A 24,668-nucleotide genomic window follows, 5' to 3' on the forward strand; every position below is an offset into this window, starting at 1 on the left:
TACTGTAGTAAAAAGGAGTCTAATGGACACCCAACAACCTATGTGCCAGTTTCTACTCAAGAAGATGGTATTTTATGCAGAGATGCTTAATGCAAGCCTTTCAGAGCATGGGTGATGGAGCCCAGCCTTCCTTTCTTACAAAGTGAATTCCTTAGCCAAGAGAGGACCGGGCTGTGCTCCCTTTTACACATACTCAGAAAGCATGCAGAGTTCGGCATGTCTTTTCACCTAACCGGGATAGAGCAAGAGGACAGGCTCCTTGCCTACTGAGAAGGATACTCTGTATTTTCCTCTTCAGAAATGTTAGCTTTTACAGGCTGAGGAAATCATGGGGACTGGGGTCACTCCTTTCTAGTAATTCAGTATTCCATACCACAACAGCATCACTACCCTTTGTTTCTTTATAATCCCATTTAAAAAGAATGAAGTGGTGACACTAATGTACATCATCCCAGAAGAGAAACCAGCACAAATCTGGCTCTATATCTGACAGGGTTCTAGATATGTAGCTGCTCACAAGTACCAGTTCATGCATGCCTGGAAGAACCTTGTTATTTCAAATCAAGCAGAAATACCTACAGTGTGCAAGTGCCTGTAGAGCTGTTAACAGCTCAGCAGGGCTTTTTTCGCTCATTAAGAGTATCAAACTTTGCTGCTGACTAACTATATAATTAGTTCTGGGTAGACGCCCTCTGAATCTACATCTGCTTCCTATATCCTTCCCTGCTCCTTCCCCCATCCAATTATTAAATACCTCATCCTTGAGAGTCCTTTCTTCTCTTTCTTTTTCTAACAGACTCTGCAGAGATATGCCTTTTACACCCTATCTAGGAGGCATCTAGACTCCATGCTGTTCTGCCTTTTCACTTCATTAAGTTAGAAGAATGTTGCACCAGTTATCCTTTACATAACAGCTATGGGAAAACAGTTTCTTACCACAAATAATCAGACTTCCATTTATAGAGATTTGTACAAGAATATATAGCAAGTAAGATTCATCTTACCCACCTATAGACTTCTACACTGTGGACAGTTGATAATTCTCTGATGCTAAAGAGAATAGGGCTATCTAACAGCTGTCCTCTGAAGGAAAGATTAATCCTACCACTCTTGATCAAAGCAATCTACTTCACAGTGAAATCCTTTAGCCCATATTGAGTTCCATTCAGAATTTGTAAATTCAAACTTTGCTGTTCAAGTGCATTGCATTTATCATCAAAGAATTGTAAAATGATGTTGCGCTTCCTGGAGAAAAATATGTATTTAAAGGTCTAACAGGTTTTGAAGCAGTTTTCAAAAACCTAAAATTCCATTTATGTAGTTGATAGAAATTCAGTTCTTTGAAATCCTGTGCCTATGACTCACTTTAACTGCACTGAATAGAAAAACATACAATTCCTGTGTCATCAGAGCAAGGAAAGAATTCAGGTATTACCTTTTCAAAAGTCATATACATTTTTGTATGCCATTCAATTGGCTTGAAGGGAATGGACAAGAAATTCAGTATGCTATACACTGCTCAAGCACAAATTAACATTAAAGGATAAATTAATAATAAAGAATTGGAGTGCTATGAAAGAAAAAACACTGTGGAATCAAGGCAACAAGATGAAGTAGCAACGCAAAAATGAAGATGGGTCTTATCAGCAGAACAGAATTCTAGATTAGAAACTGCAGCTTTCCTTCCCAGAATACAAAGAGACTGCCTGTGATTACAGCAATCACAGCCAGAGAGAGGTTATAAATTTATCTCTAGTTTAAAAGCCAAATGAAATGGAAACTAGACTGCCAAGTACTGAAAAGAAAGTTAATGAACTGAGAGCAACATCCACAATTTTCCTAGATCTGCAGAAATTCTGTTGAGTTTTCAGTCAAGGCAAGGAAGAGAAAATGGGGCAATCCGTTTCCCATGCTTAGTAGGAGAATATGACACTCTGAGTATTCAATGTAAGTTCCTAAGACACTGAAACAGTAAAATTTTCAACCTAATGCTTAGTTCCAGTCCAATTGTGAGTGTCAAAAAAATTTGTGGGCAGAATTGCTTGGAGCAGTATATGCATTTCTACAATCAAGACAAAGGTCTGAGTTACTAAAGTAAAACTTTTTTATTTATTAAAAACAAAGTGCAGAGACATATTTAATAATCCCACATAATTACGAGGCAAAGCACTATCATGTTTATTATTTTTAGCCATCTAATCCTCACCATGAAGCTGAAAACAGAGGAGCAGGTAAGCTCTTTATAGTGATAAAACAAACAAAAAAATGTTCACTGAGCAGGGAGCCTTCTTGAAATAGCAAATAAAAATTGTTTAAGCTCAAAAGTATAGTTCTGAAGCACGACTTCACTTTTTGAACCTCTTAGCCAAGTGCCAGACTGTGAAGAGTTGCCTTGCCTACCTAAGAAGTCAAAGCTTCTCTTCAAGGTAATTGACAGGTAACAGCTATCATCAGAGTAGCAACTATCTGTTATATAGACTACTGTTTACAGCACTCACTGAGGAAGAAGACGCACTTCCCCCTCCCTGGAGAGTATCCCAAATGTCAGTCTATTTCAATTAGATATCCTATCTCCCCACAGGGAAGAAATAAAACATAAAAAAATAATGAAGCATTCACAAAGTCAAAAAGATACCAAAAGTTAGATTCCTGAATGCATATGGAAAGCACTCGGAGTGTGCTGGGAATGACAGATTTTAAGAAAAGAAAGGTTTTTAGACAAAGGAACAAAAGCAAGGTTACATTGCTACGTAGATGGGGGGGGGGTTGGTAGTTTGTTTTTTGCACCTTTCCCCTGGTTTGACAGTATAAGCAAATGAAGTACATGTAACCAACGATCCCTAGCTGGTTTCTGAGAGTGTGTGCATCTTCCAAAGACACTTCCATAATTCAATTCCTTGTAATGTCTCTAAAAAAAATAGTGGTTTCTATATGAAGGTCTTACAAGAAATGAAAAGGCGTCATATTGAAACATACCTGAGTATTTAATTGCAAGATATCAGACCTCAAGACATAGACATTTCTCCTCAAAATATACAGCATGATCTAGTAGGTCATTTCAACCATAGCTTTGGTATGAAAGTGTTTTGAGGCACAAAGGCTTAAAACTAAAAATGAACAATCTAAAATTTTTTCAACTGTAGTATATTTTTTCTGAACAAAATGTAGTTATATGTAAGATGATCCAAAATGAAATAAATCATTGCAGACAATACTGACAGCTCTGAAAAGGGTCAGCTGAGAAAACAGGGAAAGGGGCCCTTCACATTACCATTGATAACCACAAAACTGCAACTGATATATCACTAGAGATTTCAGTTCTGGTTATGACTCCGGTTAGTTATGACAACATGTGCATAACTATATTCAGGAATTAGAAGGCAAATCTTAAGTAGTGCCTGTAAGTACCGCAATAGATGAATTTGATAGGAAGTGAGGGGTGATGTCAGGGAAACCGGTCCAAACCAGTTCTCAAACACCCCACCTAACATGCTTGCTCATATGTATTTACTTGATGTCATTAAAATAATAGAGCTAGGCCATACAAAGAAAGCCATAATTCATATGGAGTGTTTTTTTCTCTGTAACACTTTATTAAATACTTTTCATTGCATCTACGCATTGATAATTTTCTGGTATGCAGCTAGGCAGAAACAGAGCAAAGAAAAGCTTTTTTAAATAAGACCATTGAATCTTTGAATAAGACCAACCAAATCACAGCCTGATCCTCAAACAAGTCCAACATGGCATATCTTGAAGACAATGAAATATAGTTTACTGTCATATAAACTGGTAATTTAGTCTGTGATGCTGAACTCTGTCTTACAGAACTTGCATAATGAGACACTGAATGCATTCTGCATTCTCCTACAAAGCCAGTGCAATATTTCTCTAGGTACTTCTGTAGTTGTAAGATGCTCATGAGTTCTTATAATACTGATCAGGAGCTAGATTTATTCTCCTAACATTCAGCTCTGTTGCAAAGGTTCTTGCCTTTTGATAGAAGAAGAGAGACTTTTCCCGATCCACAAGGAAGTTATGGTAGATTATTGCAAGTCTTGTGTAAATCTTCAGTTGAGCTTTCTTATTGCCTAGGTCCATGGCAGCAGCAAGTGCCAAATGGTAATAGCCTGCTGCATCAAAAGGGTCCTGAAATGAGACACAAAGATATTACTTTCTATAGCACAACCAGTGCAAGAGGACATCCAAGCTCATTTTACTAGGTATCAAACAAGAATAACAGACTCCAAAACTTCAGTAGGTTTTCCCGTGTTATTACTTACATTCTAAATGCATAGAAATGGATTGTGGTAAAACCTGGTGTTATGAAACGTGACTCAAAGTAAACATTTTCTGCAGCAGTTTTTAATATTTCTTACCTTAAGTTCATAGAATATAATGTCTCCTAAGACCAAGTACACCTTCATGTAATACAGTGTTTCCTCCTCAAACTCCAGAGGAGAGGAACAGAGGGACAAGGCCTTTAAATAGAAGTGTTCAGCTAGTTCACAGTGACCCAAATGATGATGGATTGCAGCCAGCCGATGATAAGCTATTCGCTCATTTAGCTGATTCCCTAATGAGATAATGTATAAGTCAGGATAAAACCAAAGAGACAAAATAGTCAAATCATCTCAAATCAGAATACGTCTATGCTATTTTTTGTTTTATTTCTAGATGGCATTTGCTGAACTTTTATTTGCTCAAGAGATACATGGCCAAAACCCACCCTTTAAGAGGAAACCTACATAATCCCCAAATTTCCTGCCGTAGGATTTAAAAGTGTCTGATATTTTCTTAACAAATCACTACATTAATCTCATGCTTAGATATATACAACCTATGCATGAATACAAAAGTAATGAAAGCAAATTAATGGGATTAAAGACTCCTTTGCACCTCCCAGTCCATAAATTACATGAAAAATTATGGCAAAAGATGATTCTCAGACTGATCCACTAGTATGCGCTTGCAGGGAACAAAGCTTGAATTGAACAGCTCTCAGAGTTTAAGAGCAGTAATTTTTGAAACTAGCCCTAGACACTCAAAAACCTTTTGAAGATTACATTATTCATCAGTATTACATCTTAGCTGTTAGAAGCAACATTCAGATTAGATCTAGAATCCCAGATTTAGTTCTGTGCTCTACCAAATATTTTCCATAGAACTTGGAGTTAAAAGAGGCAGTGGGAGCATTGTTCGTTCTTGAATAGAGGCAAAAATAGCAATGATAGTATTGTTACGAAATCCTGGCAAGAAATCAGACTGAATGCAGAGGAAGAAAACAGTTTTGAGTTCTGTTGTATTTTAGAGGTACCAGTCACAGTCATCTATAATTTAAATTGCTCTTACCTAGATTTACACTGAGCACGAGAGATGCTTTGGCGTATTCCAGACTTTCCTCATAAGCCTTCAGATTCACCAACAGTTCCACCAGTTTATTGTATAATCTGAGTTCGGTGGTTTTGTTGCCAGTCTGAACAGCAAGTGGAAGAGCCCTGTCCTGAAACATGTAACAGCAACTTTGGTACAGCTGAAGCAAAAGATGTGCGCTAACAGACTTCCATTTATGTCAAGCAACTTCTGGTTTCATTTTGATCTTTGCTTATAACATATCCTACACTCAGAAAAGGAGTTGAAGTAGGTGGTATCTCTTAACACCATGGCAAAGTGCTCAGCTGCAGTAGGTTAGGAATGGTTTGCTGAGAGGATCAGCTTTTGGTTCAGCACTGGTAGAACATCAGCTGTGACAGCAGGGTACATAACTGTCAATGCAGTAGAAAAACTGCACAAACCTTATAGAAAGTCACTGCTTTCTCCTTGTCCCAGGTACCATTGAAAAATATGTCTCCAGCAGCTTCAAACAGTTCCATTCCCAAATTTGGATCTCCTGTGTAAAGAGCAGCATCCTGAGCAACCTGAAAAGAAACCAGGGGGTGAGGAAGATAAGGAAATAAATCTTGGTTACTTCCTGATTAAAAGAAATCATAAATACTAGCAATTGAAAAAGATCTTGTTAAGGCCTCTCTTCTCATTGTCAGACAGGAAAGGCTGTATTTAGTGAGACAGTGCTCTTTTTCAGTACCCTGCTTTTGAGCAGGCCAGTGGCAGCTGCTGGGGAAGGAACATAAGAACCTGGGCACATATAGTGTTATGGTCTCGATTTTTCAGGCAATATTATCCTGCTACCTTAGTCAGCATGTGACACTAAAATAGTGTATTTGACAGCTGCCACATGTTAAATTTGAATTAGATGCAATTAGAATTCATTTCTATGATAAATTGTAAGTTAGATATTGCTAACAGTGCAGATTTAAAAGCCTGTGACATAAATTCTGTAAATAAATGTAGTGCCACTATTCTGCTCTGAAATAAATGTATGCCATGTTAGCAAAAAGAATTTCATGAAAGGCTGCATGCATCTACCTCAAAGCAAGAATGTCAGGATAGTCAGCTATAGGATAATGAGAAATAATATAATGCTAACAAGAAAGGGGACTTTTACATGCAGAAAGATTAAAAATCTTGCTTTGGTGATCCTTGGTTTTCAAATTATATTCAATTAAAACAAGTCCAGGTCTAGCTAAGCACAAAGGCATTGACCCTTTTCCACCTATTCTGGATTCAGGCATCTAAGGACTCTATTGCATCATATTGCAGAAGTTGTGTTTTACAAGGAAATTAAGATGTGATGGCCTGGGCAAAGTACTGGCCCAGCAGTCAACATTTTAGAGGGCTGATTCCTGCTTTGAGACTTTCCTCATGGACAGGCATTGACTCTCTGCTCTAAATACCAGGTACCACATTTGCACAGTATAGAATACACATGCCTGTCCCTGGCCTACTCATCCTTTGAGGAAATAAAGCAGATGGAGAAAAATCATCCCACATGCTGCTTTGGATTTTGTACTACCAAGTGACTGCCTTGAGGGCTATCAGCTAAAGTTATTTATTAAAAGAAATGACAGGCTTATAGCACAGTCCCTTCTTGTAAACACATGTATTCAGTTTTCCTGGTAACTATTAAATGTAGCTTAATTGAGAGGAAAAAACCCCATGAAGTGGTCCCATGTATTGTGTCTCAGTCCATTTTAAACAGGAATTTGTTTCCTATGTTTCCCTGCTTTGTAGACCTATTTTTTAAAACATCTTAACAGGTGTCTGATTATTTTATTTAGGCATCATGTTTTGGTACTACTGGTACACCAGCCAAGACTCAGATATCACTGTATCGGATTCTGTATACATCCTGCACTACAAGGCAGATGGGAGAGAAGTATTTTTAACTCCTTTAGAACAGCAAGAACCTAATTCCCCAAATACTTCAGTGAATGGCAAGGAGCTACGTGGACAACAGTCAGATCCAGGTGGCAGTGCCACTCTGAGAAAGGCCCTAGATCATCCAGTTTCAGCAGCCACAAGGGTTAGATCCCACTTTCAGGTCACCTTTCAGACTGTGCTAGCACAGCAGTAGCAGCTGCAGCAAGTCCCAGTTGGTGGTGGTGGAGTGGGAGGCCGAGGTGTGCAAGCCACATGCCTCTATTCTCACTGTGCCAAAGGCAGCAGCAGCTCTAGCTGGCTCTATGCCATGCTGTGCACAGCCATAGAAGGAAAGCTTTAGGTGTTTTGGAAATGCTTCCTGAAGAAGATACTCTCTTTTCCTGAGGGCCTTTCCCACAAACTGACATGCTAAGACGATTATTATTTATTACCCACCAGCATGCAGCATGCATGGTTTGATTGCTGTGGTACTACAGAGCTGGTAAAGATGATGCAATACACAGAACTGACAACAAAGCAGGCACTAAGAAAGGTTGCTGCCCAAAAACATCTTTCCAGAGTGAAGAAACAGGTCAAAATAGAGCACCAACAGAAAAAGCATTTTCTGCTGCTGAGCATTACATAGATGTCATTACTATGTCATGTTCAGATCATCAGTTAGCAAAATCTCTGAGATCTTTATATTGAATTACTCTCTTACCATACCACTTGCACCATGCTGACAAGATGTGCTTGCCTCTTAAGTGTTGACAACATACCTGAATGTAAAGATCCACAAGCTCATTCTGCCTCAGAACATAATATATCTTTCCTGCCCGTAGCCAAGCATGTGCCTCTTTCTCTTTTTTCTGCAGATCTATAAATATTCCAAGGCTTCTTTTGGTATATTCCAGAGCTGACCTGTAAGCCCTGAAAGAGGGAAAACTGCTAATTACTGAGGGGCTCTTCAAATTAGCAAATGGGTTTCTTCATAGTGAGAAAAGCTTTATGTTAAAGACAAGCTGTTTCCCCTATTCAAAGCAAAATTATAATTTTATATATATATTACACTAGTAACTAGCAAGTTGAGTCTCTTTCCCTTTCCTTTTTTTTTGTTCCAGTTATGTTGCCTGCTAGATTGTTATCACGTTATGTTATTTCAGGATGGCCTCATCTAGATGCATCCTTTCCCTGCCCCAGGCTAACGACAGGTGGGAAAAATCCTTCTTCATCTTTAGCTCTTCTATAATTTAAGGACTTTTCCTGAAAACTTAAGAATGGAATTGCAGCTGTAAATATTTTTTACTAAAAACACCTAGGCTCTGACTTAAGCACAGTTCAGACTAATCGGCAATTGCAGAAAAACTTGGACCAGTTTTAGAAGCACCTAAATTATCAGATCACTGGACAGTGCAATTTTCAAGAGTAAGGACACTGTGCCCTCAGAAAGTAGTCATGCTCCTTATTGGGAAGACTTATCAAATTAATTGAGCTTATGGTGCTTTATACCAAACCTAGAAATCCCAGAATTATTAAATCCTTCTGTCTTGTGTTAGATTCCCATCACCTTGACATGATGCATTTTCCTTCAAGCAAAATATATTAAAATATAACATGAACTGCACAGCTACAGTGAATCCTTACAGAGTGTATCTTTAGAACAGCATACTTAGATCTCCAAAGAGGTCAGAAACAGATCTGGAAGTAACACACTCCCTTGTACTTCATACTATCAAGATTTCAGTTCTGTCTCAACAAGGTACCTCATCTGAGGGGAGTGGAAGGGAAGTTTTTACCACGTTCTGATTCTTACAGAAATTGACTGGTCACTCCCTTTACACTCAACAGAAAGTGAAGTTCAACTGAACAAGCCTGGCCTTCCAGTCTTTGCTAACAAGCTACAAAGATGAGGAAAGGCGAGGTACTTGAACGAGTCCAACTCAGCCCAATTACTGAATGCTACTTCTATCTCCAATTCAGAGGTTTTGCTTTTACAGCACACAGAAGCATATACCAGCCCGTTACCCAGCACAGCAGCTGGAACAGGTCAGGCTGTTTCCCCTGGCATGACCACAGTAGTTTACAATAAAGGTGGTGACACCACAGACATCACTGTTTTCATTACTTCATCCTAAACACATATCCTTGTTACTCAGAGCTGTTAACTCAAAGAATACCATGAAACTATGGGCTACTGTAACCTTATCTACTAAGGTTATACAGCCAACATCTGGGAGCCAGGCTTCTGGGCTATATAAATCCCATGTACTACATGCACACAAAGGAGCAGCTTCTCCAGCTAGTGAAAGCCTTCTACAAATTCCAGGTAGCTTGAAATCATAGCCACCTCCTTTGTCTTCAGCCTCTCCAAAAGATGTTAACCAACTATACCATTAAACAGCAGTTAAAGTAAAATAAATTAGGTGATATACTAGAAAAGTTAGTGGCTTGAACTGTAGCCACTTAAAGCTAAAATAAGTATCTATTCTTTCCACAGATGAGGATATTTTTTCCACTCTGAGGCATGCTTGAAAATACCTGAATCTAGAGTGACTCCCTAAAGCGAGATACAGTAAGGAAAAATATCAAAGCTGTCTTAAACACTCAAAAAATGTCTAAAGAAACCTGTACATTTCCCCAGCACCTGTTAGTTATTATAACTAGACTTGTGTAGTCCATTTTCCATTAATCAAAGTAAAAAAAATTGGTATTCTGAAAACAAGAGCAGTATAGGGATTTCTGGAGACTGACACAATGCAGTTTTACATATAGGCTTTGTACTGCTTTAAGTTTTGAAAAAAACAATTTCCTCAAAGAAACAGAAATGCACAATGTGATGTGTGACCTGTTTGGAATATGTCATTTGGTTTCTAGTGGAAAAAGTGTTTTGTAAAAATCTATCATTGTGAACAAGTCACCTGCCAGCAATAACCCTAGAGCTATAGCAGCCATCAAGAGTTGCATGATATACGATACCTTTTAAAGGTATTTACACAGATTTTAGAAATTATTTGGTTTGCAAAGTGGTGCTAATCCCTACTGAATATCTTGTCTCCTCTGAGAGATCATAGCTACTTAAGAAAACCCAACAAAACAGAAAACAAACCGACCACAATAAAAGTTTCTGCTACCACTGGACCCTGCAATTCCAATAATGCATATTGTCAAAGCAGAGAAAAATAGTCACATTCAGCTATCGCGCAAACTGAGATCCTTTAGCATGACAGAAAAGTTACAATCAGAATAAAAGCAAAGTCATTCAGCACATCTTACCTTTCTGTTCCTAAAGACAAATAGAGCTGACTAATGGTTTCCAAAATTTGTCCCTCCAGAGCTTTGTTGGACATCTTCCTGGCTAAAGATAGCTGATATTCATTGTAGATGACACACTGAGCCTCATTGGGAACAACTGTGCTGTAGAACTGACACAGCAGTTTAATTGCTTGTAGTTGACCTATGAGGTTAGAAATACTAACATGAATCTCTATTTTAAAATTAATGTTAAATTAGTTTTAACATAATTTATTCTTATCTTTCCACAAATCACATCACAGTCAATGAATAACAATATAAAAGTCATAATAAGAAGATTCCACTGCCAGTTTCTTCTTTCCCAAAGATAACAAAGACTAGAAGTTACTTCAAACCTGATCTCAAAAATAATGAAACACTCAATTGTATAAACTGCCTTAGTCACAATATTGAGAGTAAATAAATAAAGCATGGGTCCTCTAAATACAATTATTTCATGCAAAAGTAATCCAGATTACTAGTTGTTTTCATCCCTTAAAACTCAAGTCTAGTGCTGTTTACACTACCAACAGTAGAACCATTGTAAATATTATTGAACATAGAAAGCCCTAGACCTTTTACTGATTAAGTTATTTAGGTTTTCCTTAACATTTTATTTTCTCTATAATTTCTGACAAAAGTACCACCAGAAAAGAAGCCAACACTTATTTATTTCTCCACCATTATGGGACAGAGTAAAGATTTAAATCATTTTGATAGCTGTCATGTAACTGGGCATAAAAATGTTGCTTAAGGAACAACTAAAACATACCTATATAACAAACACCCCCAAAGAAGGCACATTACATACCTGAAAGACAAAAAATATACTTACTTTCCAGATGGCTTGTCTCCATTGCAACTAGAAACGCCCATTCATAGTAAAACCTGCTTTTTTCTCTTTGAGTTCCACCAACATAGTAACATCCCAGCTGAAGGAGGACTTGAATAAACTCTTGGCTGTAGTCCATACTTGGAAGCTTGGAGAACAATTTCACTGCCCTGATATAATAATGTTCTGCCAGCTTGCTGGCTGCTGCTTGCAGACAGAGTGTCCCAAAATTAGCCAGGACTATAGCCTGGTTATGGATCGTATCAGTCTCTTCTGAAAGATGTAGTGCTTTGTAGTAACTCTCAGCAGCTTCTTTTGTATTGTTTGTTCTTTTCAAAGCAATAGCAAGCATATTATAAGTGTTGCCTAGTTGTTGAGCACTGCTCCATGAACAATCTACAACAGCATTTAGGATAGCTAAAGCCACATTATATTGCCTGTAAAGAATGTATAGCCAAGCAAGTGAAACCAAATAGTTAATAATTTCCTCTGGCTTAGCAGAAACATCAGAGTCCAGTGCTTTCATCATGTAAACAATGGCATTTCCATACAGTTTGTGGTGGCTGTACAGTTTTGCTAAGCTAAGATAGATAGTGCTGCATAGTCCTTGCTGCTCATTAGTAAACACAGAGGAAAGTGCTTGTATGAGGTAAGGTGCCACTTGGGTTGGGAGTATTGGTCTGTATTTCCTCAGGCCATAGAGCTTGGAAGCATTTTTGATGACTAAATCAATCATTTTCAAGGAATCCATTAAAGTACCAGAGCTCTGGGTAGAGGCGACCTTTAAGCAACTTAATACAATGTGTGGCAAACACTTTTCATTGTAGGACTCTGCTAGTTTGATATAACAGTTGTTTGATAAGTTGTTTTGTAAACCCAAGTCATTAAGCAACACTTGAAACCTTTCCAAGAATGGTAGAGCCTCTTCATGTTGTTTGTGTGCACTGTAGTGTTTTGCCAGGAGAAAGCATGCCCTTACCTCTGCATGTTTGTTCTGGCTCAGAATCGTTCTCTTCAGAGCATACTTTAGAATATCCGACTCCAGGTCGGTACTGCAAATGTAGCTGGGAATTCCCATGAGGAGAGCTGTAGCCTTGTCAAAAACATGAGCACATTTCTCTTTGTTCTTTTGTGTCAAGTAGATAACTGTTAGATTTGTATAAAGAGCAGTTAGAAAGTACAAATCACTAAACCCTCCAGCTATTGCTCTCAAAGCTTCCTCAAAATACACCCGTGCTTGGGAAAACTTCAGCTTTTTAACACTAAGCCTGCCTAAGAGAAAGCATAGCCTTGCTAGTGCCCAGGGCATACCTGCTTTCTTTGCTGCTTCCCGTGCTAATCTAAGAAAACTAACCAGTTCTTCTTCAGAAAACCCATAGAACATGCTGTTGATAAAGGGATAAGAAAAATCATACAGGTGTTTGAAGTTTCTCTCATACTCTTTCCTATTTAAAAAGAGTAACAATGACTCAAAGATGTCAGATGCTTGAGCATCATCTTCATGTATGTGGAAACAAGGTGCTCCAGGTGGAGGAAATATTTCCTTATTCAGAGAGCTAGCAGAATTGTTTCCTGCAGTAGCTGGCTCTTCTGCCCAAGTGGCTTCCAAATTCTTGAAGTTCTTCAGGAATTCTTCTATCTTGCCATTCTTGCTAGTAAATCCTGTTCTAGAATGCGAACATGGAGTTTCTGAAATTCAAAGATAAATTACAGATCACAACTTCATGCGTACATACACACGTTCTTTCATAGACCAACAAAATATTTATCAGTAGAAGATGCTGTTAGGAAAACATCATGTAAACGTACTGCACTTTCTTAACAGTATGTCTAGGAGACAAGCCAAAAGTGGGGAAAGGGAGAGATCAAGAAGGCTCAGGGAGAAACAAGTGGGGGAGACTGAAGGAGTGAGGATAAACAGGACTTGCTACATGTAAGCAGTTGCTGATCAGTACACTTGCCTAGCCAGGCCCTGTGCCTGATCCAACACTGATCCAATTTAAGTCCAGCATTAATTTGAACTGGTTTGTGTCTGAGTGTATATTCTCTGTACTCTGTGTGTGTGCATGAGCAAGAGATCTGCAAATGAATTCCAATTCTGACTAGCTTCAAGCAGGAGGAGAAAACCAGAATCTGGAAAGACCCCAGGTCTGAAGTGGTAGTGGCTGCTGGATGGACTTCAGGTTTAAGGGAACTGTGAATTCGAGCATGCATGTAAATTGAGCAAAGTATGCTGATGTCCTGATAAAAAGCTTGGGGGGGGGGGGGGGGGGGGGGGGGGGGGGGGGGGAGGGGGAGGACGAGCAAGACTGAGCTATTTAGGGTGTTGCAAGGATGCCTGCAAAGGTCCTGTTCTCCTGTCCACATTATCTCTGTGTCGCCAGCCATGCCTGTAGTATGTATAATAAGATTTCCACTTTAAATCAAATACTAACCCTGATTTATTGCTGGCACAGATTAACTTTCTCAAAATTGCCAAGTTATGGCAATCGATGCAGTCAGTCATTGATCTAAACTCTCCTAGTACTGACAGTGTTGAGTATCTTAGAAATATAAAAAAATGGCAAACATGCCATCATTTCTTTAGTCCTCCCACTGTTATTCAGACAAGGTAGTAGGGCAGGAAGTAGGAATATAGTTTGTAGTCATAGTCAGTGACAAAGTTTACAGCTGCATATCGACAGGAGTTTATTGAAGTTGCAGATTTAGAGCTCAGTTTTCTTAGAATCTCATTTCTAAAACCATTCAGCAAAATCATAAATACAAAAAATGGTATTTAGAAAAATGCACTACAAGTAATGATAGGGACAGCTTAGCAACTAAATGTCAAAGGGAAATAATTTTGCATCCTCATCAAAATATCTCCTTTGAGAAATATATTTATGGGATGAAGTTTTCTAGCAGATGGAGCATCTGCTCGAATTCTAATCCAACACTTGCAGGTGCCCCATAAACAGTATTTTGCCCTACTAAATTGGGGGGCTTGGGGGGTGGTGCATGTATGAGTATCACAGAAGTAGAAATAGATCATGCAGTTTGCAATTGAATAGGAAAGTCCAAGACAGACATTTTATCAGTGAAAACCCACAATGTCTTATAGCAAAACCTAAGAAAGCAAACAACAAGAGAAGAAATTTCAGAATACAAAGAGACATTAGAAGGAGAAAAGTTGGCAAAGATGCCAAAACCATCAACATTTGCATTATTTTAATGTAAAATTAATTTTATTTAAAAAGCATATGAAGTATTACCACACTCATGAGCTTTCTGAAATTCTGGTTCTTCTAATTGGTCTGTAAGAAAGAAAAAAGTCATGTTAGTTATGGCACATAAGTTCCTTTTCAGTTTTAATTATCCTAAAATAAGGCTATTTTTCAGTTTAGAATTTTCTATGTCAGAAGGATTGGGCATGTTGTGGAAATTTAGAAGGGAAGAAATTTTAAGTTTGACCCAAAGCTAAAAGATACTAGGGACTTACCCTCCTGCTGATAGAATTCCCTGATTTCTACATGCTTATCATCATGCACCTACCACTGCTCAGTAAGGTGGGGAGACATCTGCATTTTGCACTTGGAATTAAACCCAATGTGTTCTCCACAAGGGATGCATCACTGCCTCACTGAAGTACAAATGGGCAGCATAGATAGGAGTAGCTTGTATGGAATTATTCTAAGAGGAGGTAACAAAAAGCTCTTAATACTACTGAAGCAAGTTTTACCATCACTTTGAGAGGAAGGTAAAGGGGATAATTATTTAACATAGCTCGCATAGATAAGAGTGTCAGAGTTTTCTGGCCATTCCAACAACATATAGATGAAAAATCCCTTTGACTTTTCTTTTAAAAGGCATATATTTAAACTCTGTAGACGTTACTACTATAGATCTAGTTTTAAACATTTAACATGGCACATCTGTAGAATATTTACATATCTCCTTCAGATAGATCAACATAAAGTAGCATTTCAGTTGTCATGCTTCACTTTGGGATTCTATTCACTGTCTTTCATACATTGGATGCAACATAATTGGCACTGAGTGTATGAAGGATATATGGAAGGCTATTTTACTAGCCCTTAAGAATGGCCTCTCACTGACTATTTGCTTCTCAGTCCTCCTTCTTTAAATACTTTCCTGACTTGGGTGGACAAATGCCAGAGTTTTTTACAGGAGTCATGACAATGCACTGTATATTAGATTGTGGAATTGATCATCAGTAAATACTTCTCGTTAGATTGATGTAGATGGAAAGAATCAAAAACCCATTTACTCAAATCACACAATAAAATATCATAGAATCACAGACTAGTTAGGCTTGGAAAGGACCTTAAGATCATCTAGTTCCAACCCCCCTGCCAGGGGCAGGAGCACCTCACACTAAACCATATCACCCAAGGCTTTGTCCAACCTGGCCTTGAACTCCACCAGGGATGGAGCATTCACAACTTCCTTGGACAACCCACTCCAGTGCCTCACCACCCTCACAGTAAAGAACTTCTTCCTTATATCCAATCTAAACTTCCCCTGTTTAAGTTTTAAACTGTTACCCTTCTCTTATCACTACAATCCCTGATGAAGAGTCCCTCCCCAGCATCCCTATATGCCCCCTTCAGATACTGGAAGGCTGCTATGAGGTCTCCACGCAGCCTTCTCTTCTCCAGGCTGAACAGCCCCAACTTTCTCAGCCTGTCTTCATATGGGAGGTGCTCCAGTCCCCTGATCATCCTCGTGGCCCTCCTCTGGACTTGTTCCAACAGTTCCATGTCCCTTTTTATGTTGAGGACATTAGAACTGCACACAATATTCCAAGTGAGGTCTCACACGAGCAGAGTAGAGGGGCAGGATCACCTCCTTCGACCTGCTGGTCATGCTCCTTTTGATGCAACTCAGGATACAGTCGGCTTTCTGGGCTGTGAGAGCACACTGCTGTTAAGCTTCTCATCAATCAACACCCCCAAATCCTTCTCCACAGGGCTGTTCTGAATCTCCTCTCTGCCCAACCTGTAGCTGTGCCTGGGATTGCTCCGACCCAGGTGTAGGATCCCTGCACTTCTTTATCCACCGGGTGGTCCATCCATCAAATTGATGTCTCTCCAATTTAGAGACAAGGATGTCATGTGGGACAGTGTCGGACGCTTTGCACAAGTCCAGGTAGATGACATCAGCTGCTTTACCGCTGTCCATCAGTTCTGTAGCCCCATCATAAAAGGCCACCAAATTGGTCAGGCAGGATTTCCCCTTAGTGAAGCCATGCTGGCTGTCACCAAGCACCTTGTTGATTTTCGTGTGCCTTAGCATGTCTTCCAGGAGAATCTGCTCCAAGATTTTGCCAGGCACAGAGGTGAGACTGGTCTGTAATTCCCCAGGTCATCCATTTTCCCCTTCTTGAAAATGGGGGTTATATTTCACTTTTTCCAGTCATCCGGAACTTCACCTGACTGACATGATTTTTCAAATATGATGGCCAATGGCTTAGCAACTTCATTTGCCAGCTCCTTCAGGACCCATGGTTGGATTTCATCAGGTCCCGTGGACTTGTTTACATTCAGGTTCTTAAGATGGTGTCAGACCAGATCCTCTCCTACTGTGGGCCTAAGGTCTTCATTCTCACAGTCCCTGCATCTGCCTTCCAAGGCTTGGGTGGTGTGGTCAGAGCATTTGCCAGTGAAGACTGAGGCAAAGAAGTCATTCAGAACCTCAGCCTTCTCCAAATCCAGAGTAGCCAGTGAATATTAAGTGAATATTGGAAATGCTAGCTCTGGGTAAGACAATTTACATTTAGCAACAGTGCAGTTTAAGAGAGAAAAGTGATAATGATGGTGCTGTTAGCTGAGGAAGATGTGAAAAGAAGTTAGCACTTGCAAAGACTAGGGAGGAGATGAGATTTGGTGAAAAAATGTGCAACAGGCAAAAATAGCAATGTGTCTATTAAGCCCATAAGATTGATTTAGTACCTAATAGAAGTCTGAGGCCTGTTCTCAGGGTTTCTGTTGGGCAAGGAAGGTGAGATGTGGAGTCATTTTGCATGTTGACATGAGTTGCATTTTGCAACTCAGATCTGACAAGCCTTGGCTATTGTTCACACACGCATAGATTTACAGAATTAAACCCATGCACCTGAGTCCAATCTATACATGGCTCCCTTCAAATTGGAGCCTAAGGGCCTGTCTTCTAGGATGGCATTAAAGGAGATAAAGCTGTTAGATATTTGACAAGCCTACATATTGCCTCAGAGGCGCCTGTAGTGGGATAAGAAATTGCTGCTTCTCCTCAGTTCAACAAGACAATTATATTACACTACCTTATCCTGAATCTGTAAAGGTGAAACCTCAATTATCTCAGTTGAGTTTATGTAAAGAATGTTCACTTAGAAATAACAGCTATATCAGGTAATGTAGCTAGAAGAATATATCTTTTTTCTTTGTAGGAATAGGAAAATACCAAAATCTATACCTTTGAAAGTTAAATCAAGCATGAAAATATGTATGTTTGCATCAGCTTGCAATAATTATTATGCCAACTTTCCCAAGATGAATAAAAAGCCAGCAGTATTTGGGTGAACATACTGCATTTTATAATACAGCACACTAATATATGAAAGCTTGAAGATCTGTTTAGCTCAATTGTTAAAACCCTGCTGTTTAATTCACTCAGAAGGACAAAAGAAGATCTGCAAATGTTCTGCTGGGAAAGGTCTTCCATCAGCAGGAAAGTAGCAAAGATGATATAAAGGATTTTTACATGTCGTATCTATGATCAAACTGAATACCAAGATATTTCAAGATAGCTGTAAAGACTGGAATCCCATTGAAATAAGAAAAAAGTTAAGAGGGATATAGGAACTGCATGCAGTAAAAAGGAGTAAGACTCACCTATTCTGTACACAGAGCAAACATCTGTGATGGATGTTTGTTTCAACAACTGTATTACTTCTTCCAAATCTTTTTCTTTGCAAAAAAATGATAGCTCTTCTGCTTCAAGAAAATCCAGGTCTTGTGTCCTAACAAGGAAAGGAGAAGCTTTGAACATGGCTGAAAGCAGATTTGGATTGAGGAGCTCAGTCAAACTGGAGTTTGTTAGACTAATACAAACTTTACATTATAGGTCCTTTTGTGCTAAAAGTCAGTGACATTCATATTCATAAACATATGTACAAACTGGTAGTAGCTATACTTGCAGCTAACAGTTTCTGTCAGATCAGATTAAGTTTTATGGCTGGTTTATGGTATAGCATTTTATGAGAATTCATTAAAAACATAAATCTTTAAAGACATTATGACATTGATTTCGTAGTATAAGCTTAAAGTTACACATCTTTGTACTTGCAAACAATGATTAAGAGCTTGTTTCAGTGTGCAAGCAGTCCAGACATGGTAGCAAGATCAGCCTACTTACATGGTGCCAATGCATGCTGAAATGCACACTTTTTGCAGGTTTCTGTCCACATTAGGAACAATTATTTGTAAGAGGACCTCATTTAAAGCAAGGCCTGTAATTAAGGGTACTAGCAAAACCAGAACTTGAATGCTTTTTACACATAGACCTTCAGAGACCAGCAAAAATAGAATCTTTTGCAAGAGTAAAGCTTCTTGGATCTTGCAATCCAGAAAGTGGAAACTGAGCCAGATATAACTGCAGCAACTCCTTTTGCCAACAAGAAACTTTGGTACAGACTGATAATACTTCCCAGCATTTAAGCAGATATCATCTTCCAATTTCTTTGCATTTGATTTGACTGCCACTCACTATGACAATTCTCAATGAAACAAGCAAAAAAAAAAAAAACCCAAAACAAAACAAAAAATAAGCAAACCTGACTTCAACATTCAGTATCTTAAAGTTCAAGAGACCAAGTCTTTTTTTTGTTTATGAGTTAAATATGTCACTTACTTATTTCCAGATAAGTCCACTTTAACATGACTTGTCTTTACAAAACCTATTTGGCCAGTAAACACGTGTCTTCCAAGAAACCACTCCATGCATTCAATGTAATATCCAAGAATCTCAATTTTGTCCCCTTCCTGGAAGCTCATCTCTTCTAACACAATGCCTTCATAATTTATCACAGCTAGACAGAATCCTTTTTCTGTATGATAAGGAGATAAGTAATATTTGCAGACAAAGTAATTTAACACAAATACACTTAATAAAGTAATAACTCATCAGAAGAGTGCATTTAGCAGCAGACATTTGTGGAACTCAAGAGTTCCAATTCATGGAATGAGAGTCACATCCATTGCAGCAAGATTTAAAGCATCCAAACCTAATAGGTTTCATTTGAGCAATTAGAATAGTAAATAACATAAAGATACTAGTTTCCCAGTGATTAAAAAGGCAAGTCTAAATTGTTTTCAAAATTCTAATTAATTCCAACATGAAGCAATAAAAGGAGATGTTTCAAGTCCCTACTTTCCCCTCTTATAAAGGGCTCTGAACATGGGCTAGAGTAAAAATACTTGAACCAATTAATAAAATACATGTTGGATAAACATGCAGTTATATACCAGTATTAAGACTGATACGTATGTAGAAAATAAGACATTTAATCACAAACCTCAGACCATCTGTATAAGTTTCATTACTCTGGTAATATTAAAGCAATATCCATAGGAAAGGTCCACAATAATTACATCGGCTCATTGTCTTATTTTAAAGTTTGTCATCAAATCTAAACAGGCATCCTCAATTTAATTACTCTTTACTACTTTGTGAATCTGCTTAGTATGGTATTTAGGAGGAAAAAGGGGAGAGATAATCCTTTAGGGTTTAGGCAGAGATTTATGCTCTCATTAATTTCATTGCAGTGCAATTTTGAAAGCTGTTTTCCCATTCTAATACAATGCAAAAAAGTTATTGAACCCTTTAAAATCCATCCTAACAAAAACAAGGAATAAGTATGGAGGTTTTTTAATTCTGACGTTTGAATGAGTTTCTTACCAACTTTCCTGATGGATTGTGATTCAGTTTTGAGTGTAAAATCCATAGGATCAGAATACCCTTTAAGAAACCATCTGAAAGCAGGAAAAAAAAAAAACATTGAAGTTGGTGTATAAAATACACCATTTTACTAAATGTTGTGACAACAGTGATATTTCAAATCCATTTAAAAACAGATGCACTCTTTCCACAATTATCTTTCACTGTCCAGACACAGCTATGTTTTGAGTAATTGTTACTTTTGTCAAAGAAACCTGACTGAGAAAGTTGACCTTGGGTAGGGAGAAATAGCACAACAGAAAATTTCTAGCTTTTTAACTACTAAGAGGATCAAGAATGTGTAATTTCCTGGTGATTCCTGAAGTGAGACAATTGATGTAATTTTTGCTTTATAACAACTATGAGCTTAGGCATGACCTTGAAACAAACTGCATTAAGGAAGAGGATGGCTCCTGTCAATAGTGTTGAGTAAAAGCACTGCTAGTCTGTTTTCTGCATTTCCAAGTAGCCACCTGTTTCCATCTGTATTCCCAAGCATCCTGAAAACTGAAAACTTTCACTTAATGTTATACTATAAATGTTAATAGATGTTATTACGAAAAGCCCCTCTACAGGGGCTGGATGCTCTACAGGCATCTGGATTAGTTTCATTTGTGTGGTTTGGAAGACAGATGTGTACATATGAAACAGATGCATATGAAATATACAGTCAGGTACCTACTGATGAAAAGGGATCAATGGCTCCACAGAAGCATTAGACATGTCACCATCCACAGATACACCTGCTATGTCTTCAGTAAAAGCCCCAGTCTCAAAATAACTGTTTATTTCATTATCTGTTATCTGTCTTATCAGATTGTCAGGATATAAACCAAAGAATGCCCCTAAAAAGAAACCGGTGGAATAGATGTCATTTTACATAATGTTTTACTGTCATACAAACTTTAAACTGGCTTCAAGACCATCAGTAACATTAATTAGAAATTAAAAGCCTAAGATTCCACAAGATTTTTCTTTGATTGTCAGATCAAAGACAAGATGATACTTTCTTATTTAGTTTCCCTTTAAGAAAAGGGTGTGTTTGATGAGATGTGCAATCTTCTGCTGCTGCACCATTTTTCACATTCTTATTGCAGTAATCAGTGATCTGTTGAGCCCATCATTCTGTTTCTGATGGTCACATGAGGCCATGTTATTTAGGAGAAGCATAAGAGCCTGGCAACCATCTGTAAACTCTCTCCTGTACATCTTCAGAATGGGCAATAATATTAAGCAAATTAGAAAGTACATCCCTCCCTAATCCATTTGGTATGCATTTATGGACCAGTTGTCCAGGAATTTCTCTAATCCCCTTATGATCCAACTGAACCCAATCTGTGTTTCTCCCTTTCTTTTTTTCTTTCTGGTGCATATGGGTGAATATATTCAAATTTCAACTTCAATCTATATTTAAATAGGTCTTAATATTTTGATTTTGGAATTTTAAAGAAAGGTGTTTATCTACATTTAGCGTTAGTATGTACAGTGTTCCTTACCTTCCTGTACTAGCAGGCTTCTGTACATCAAATTTAGTGATTTTTCATTTATAGAGACTTTAATGCCTGTTTCTTCCTCCTCTTGAGAGCAGAGCCAGAAAGACTGATCTAGGAATAAGTTCTCCATGCAATGGTCTATAAAACCTAGAAAAATGTTTTTCTTTGCAGTATTACACAAGATAATAACATTTCACAAAGTCAGCCGTTCAGATAACTTCATTATTGCTTAATCAAAATAAAGAACTAATTTTACTACCCAGTATTACAGCTACTTTTAATGCTTACCTGTCACAACCTATACCTAAAAGACAAACAACTTTTCTGTGTCTAATCCTGCTGAAAAAGCAGACTGTGTCCTCCCCTTGTGTGGGTTGCCCTTAGCTTAGCTATATTCAAAAGGTTTGCAGTTTGGGGTAATCACTAGCAAGCTTTGAGCAACAAGTGTTTAGCATCACTTAATAAGAGATGACCTGAAATCATCTCAAAAAATAGCCTCTTCATAAATTTCTGTTGCCTGATTCAGCTGTGCCAATTAATACAGATACTGTGCCTGGCTATCAGATTCCTGGAATATTTTTGGGATTGAGATGATGCTGCTTTCCAGAGTCATGTAAATCACAAGGAGTGATTACCTTGGAAACTGGGTCTCCTTACCTTAGGGCTTTCAGAGCTACATGATGTTACAGGAAGACTTAGTGGTATATCATAATCAGTATGGTATAGATAGATTATTAAAGGGCCAATATTAATACATTTGCAAATCCTGTGTGTAAAAAGCTATGATAAAGAGGAAAGGTGGACAGATCAGTGATTAAGGTGCTACTCTGCTATTCAGAAGATGCTGAATCAATTCCCTATGAGCCACAGCCTCACCTAAGAAGAAACTTCATCTTCTTATGCTTTCTCTGCAAAACTGGATTGAAAATATTTTTTTCTAGTTCTCTAAGGAGCATTTTAAAATACAGTATAGGAAGTAAATAGCAAGCATGATATTAAAAATAAAAATCTTTATTTTGAATTGCTCTGATGGAAACAGGCAAATTCAATAGTAATGCACACAAACTCTCCATGCACAAAAATATCAGGTGAACAAAATGGAGACAAAGATCTGATTCAAATCCTATTCCTCAGAAAAAAACTGTGAAATTATAGGATATAAAAAGTGAAACTCAAATCAGTGTCATCATATTGCTACAGAAGCCATGCTCAGATTTAGAAACAAAACTGAAGTAGGCAAAGCATATGAAGCAATCTTTGTTTTACTTGATATTTCCTCTGAAGCATTACCAACTCTACAGCTATTCAGGAAATATGCAAAAGAGCCCAGTTGGAAGCATGAGCAGAGATCTAGAAAATACACTCTGTGAAGGATGACAGGAATTACGGTTGATTTTCCTAGTGAAAACGCAGTGGATGTGCAGGTTAGATGTCTCCATGGTGCAAAGAAAGAGTTACCTCCACATGTCTGCAGTGATCAGAAAAAGCTGTAAAAGCATTCAAGTTGCAGCACAGGTTAGACTTTAGGAAAAGCCCTGGACAGACTGCTTGGAAAGCAGATACAATCTGATTCTGCAGTATTTAACTTACTTAAAACATCTGCCAGGAACGATAGTTGTTATCTATTCTGGGACAAAGGCAGGTTCTCCTGGAGGTTTGAGTGTCTCCCCAGCCCTAGTTCTCTAGTACCCAGTTCAAGAACACTACTTAACTGCTATTAGGAGTTAATACAAGAACCTCAAAATCCTGTTCAACATGTTCCCAGTCAATCAGAAATTGCATGCAGAGAAATAAAAAAAAGCATATTGAACTGTTGTATGGTGAAACAGCTTTACCCAGTGAATGGTAGGTTAGAAACTTCCATATTTCTTCAAAAGTTTTAAACGTCACCACTATTAGATCTTGATCACTATGAATAGATAGCAGCCTGGCAGACAACTCCTAAAAATCCAAAACAAATACAAACACCAAAACAACATTTTAATTGCAATTATACTATATATGAGCACAAGTAATCACTAGGTAACACATTAAAATGCTATGCATTAAGATAGATAAAAAAATCACCCAGGGTTTTACCTGTATGAAATACCTGTTCTTTAACATTTATCTACTACATACAGTAAGACAATTTTTAATCTCACTTTTTCTTACCAATTGTACCAGCAGTTCTAGTGAGGTTAATTTACACAGAAGTAAAGACTTCAGGACTGACCACACTGAGTGAGATTAAAGTCCTGTCTGGCTCAGACACATCTATAAATAGTGGCCAGTACTCTCTATTCGGAGTGTGAAAGCTGGGCAAGCATCTACTGGTACTTTCCAAGAAAGCCCTTCTATCACAGAGCAATTTACAGCTTGGAACTGCCTTTGCCAGGGGGCATCAATATTTAATAGTGGAAAAAGTATCTTTTGCTTGTTGGTTTGGCTTTGTTTGTTTTGTTTGTTTGTGGGTTTTTTTAGTTAAAATTTCTGTAGGTTATTTAAGTTATTGTGAAGTTTTAGGATCCATAGCGTCCTCATGTAGCTTATCCACAGAGTTCTGTTCACATTTGAGAGTATGAGGCACCTTTAAACCTTCTCCCTGGTAGCTTATCTTGTTCCAGAGGAGACATTGATCAGTTATGCCCTAAGTTGGCTTTTCCTACGGTTAAGATAATTAAATGTAGTGGACTATTATTTTTTTTTTTTGGGGGGGGGGTGTTTTGTGGGTTTTTGATTGGTTGGGTTGTTGTTTTTTTTAAAAGATCCTTTTCTCCTCATTTGTACTGGTTTGTGCTGCTAGATAGAACAGAATTAAACTGTGCATTTAAGAAAGG

The 24,668-nt window shown here is 38.1% G+C and overlaps 1 protein-coding gene across 7 annotated transcripts in view; it reads right to left on the minus strand.

Annotated features, from left to right (window-relative positions):
* Nucleotides 1-3,720: 3,720 nt before the first annotated feature.
* Nucleotides 3,721-24,668, minus strand: part of SH3TC1 (SH3 domain and tetratricopeptide repeats 1) — a 33,821-nt gene continuing 12,873 nt past the window's right edge. For 3 of the 7 annotated variants that reach the window (XM_061369510.1, XM_061369482.1, XM_061369518.1), the window contains 14 exons: nt 23,685-23,790; nt 21,853-21,996; nt 21,039-21,201; nt 20,318-20,391; nt 19,271-19,466; nt 18,253-18,380; nt 14,635-14,676; nt 11,387-13,072; nt 10,534-10,714; nt 8,040-8,190; nt 5,796-5,918; nt 5,353-5,503; nt 4,380-4,576; nt 3,721-4,149 (listed from right to left, as the gene is read on the minus strand). In XM_061369510.1, coding sequence (XP_061225494.1) covers nt 3,919-4,149; nt 4,380-4,576; nt 5,353-5,503; nt 5,796-5,918; nt 8,040-8,190; nt 10,534-10,714; nt 11,387-13,072; nt 14,635-14,676; nt 18,253-18,380; nt 19,271-19,466; nt 20,318-20,391; nt 21,039-21,201; nt 21,853-21,996; nt 23,685-23,790 — 3,573 coding nt within the window. In that variant the 3' untranslated portion in view covers nt 3,721-3,918. Of the gene's footprint in view, nt 4,150-4,379; nt 4,577-5,352; nt 5,504-5,795; nt 5,919-8,039; nt 8,191-10,533; nt 10,715-11,386; nt 13,073-14,634; nt 14,677-18,252; nt 18,381-19,270; nt 19,467-20,317; nt 20,392-21,038; nt 21,202-21,852; nt 21,997-23,684; nt 23,791-24,668 lie in introns of those variants that run through there. The other 4 variants (XM_061369491.1, XM_061369532.1, XM_061369502.1 and 1 more) reach the window with 4 other exon arrangements.

The sequence above is a fragment of the Neopsephotus bourkii genome, unplaced genomic scaffold (assembly GCF_033783945.1).
Source record: "Neopsephotus bourkii isolate Nb327-2 ecotype Australia unplaced genomic scaffold, CSIRO-AGI_Nbou_v1 NB_144, whole genome shotgun sequence".
NCBI lineage: Eukaryota > Metazoa > Chordata > Aves > Psittaciformes > Psittacidae > Neopsephotus > Neopsephotus bourkii.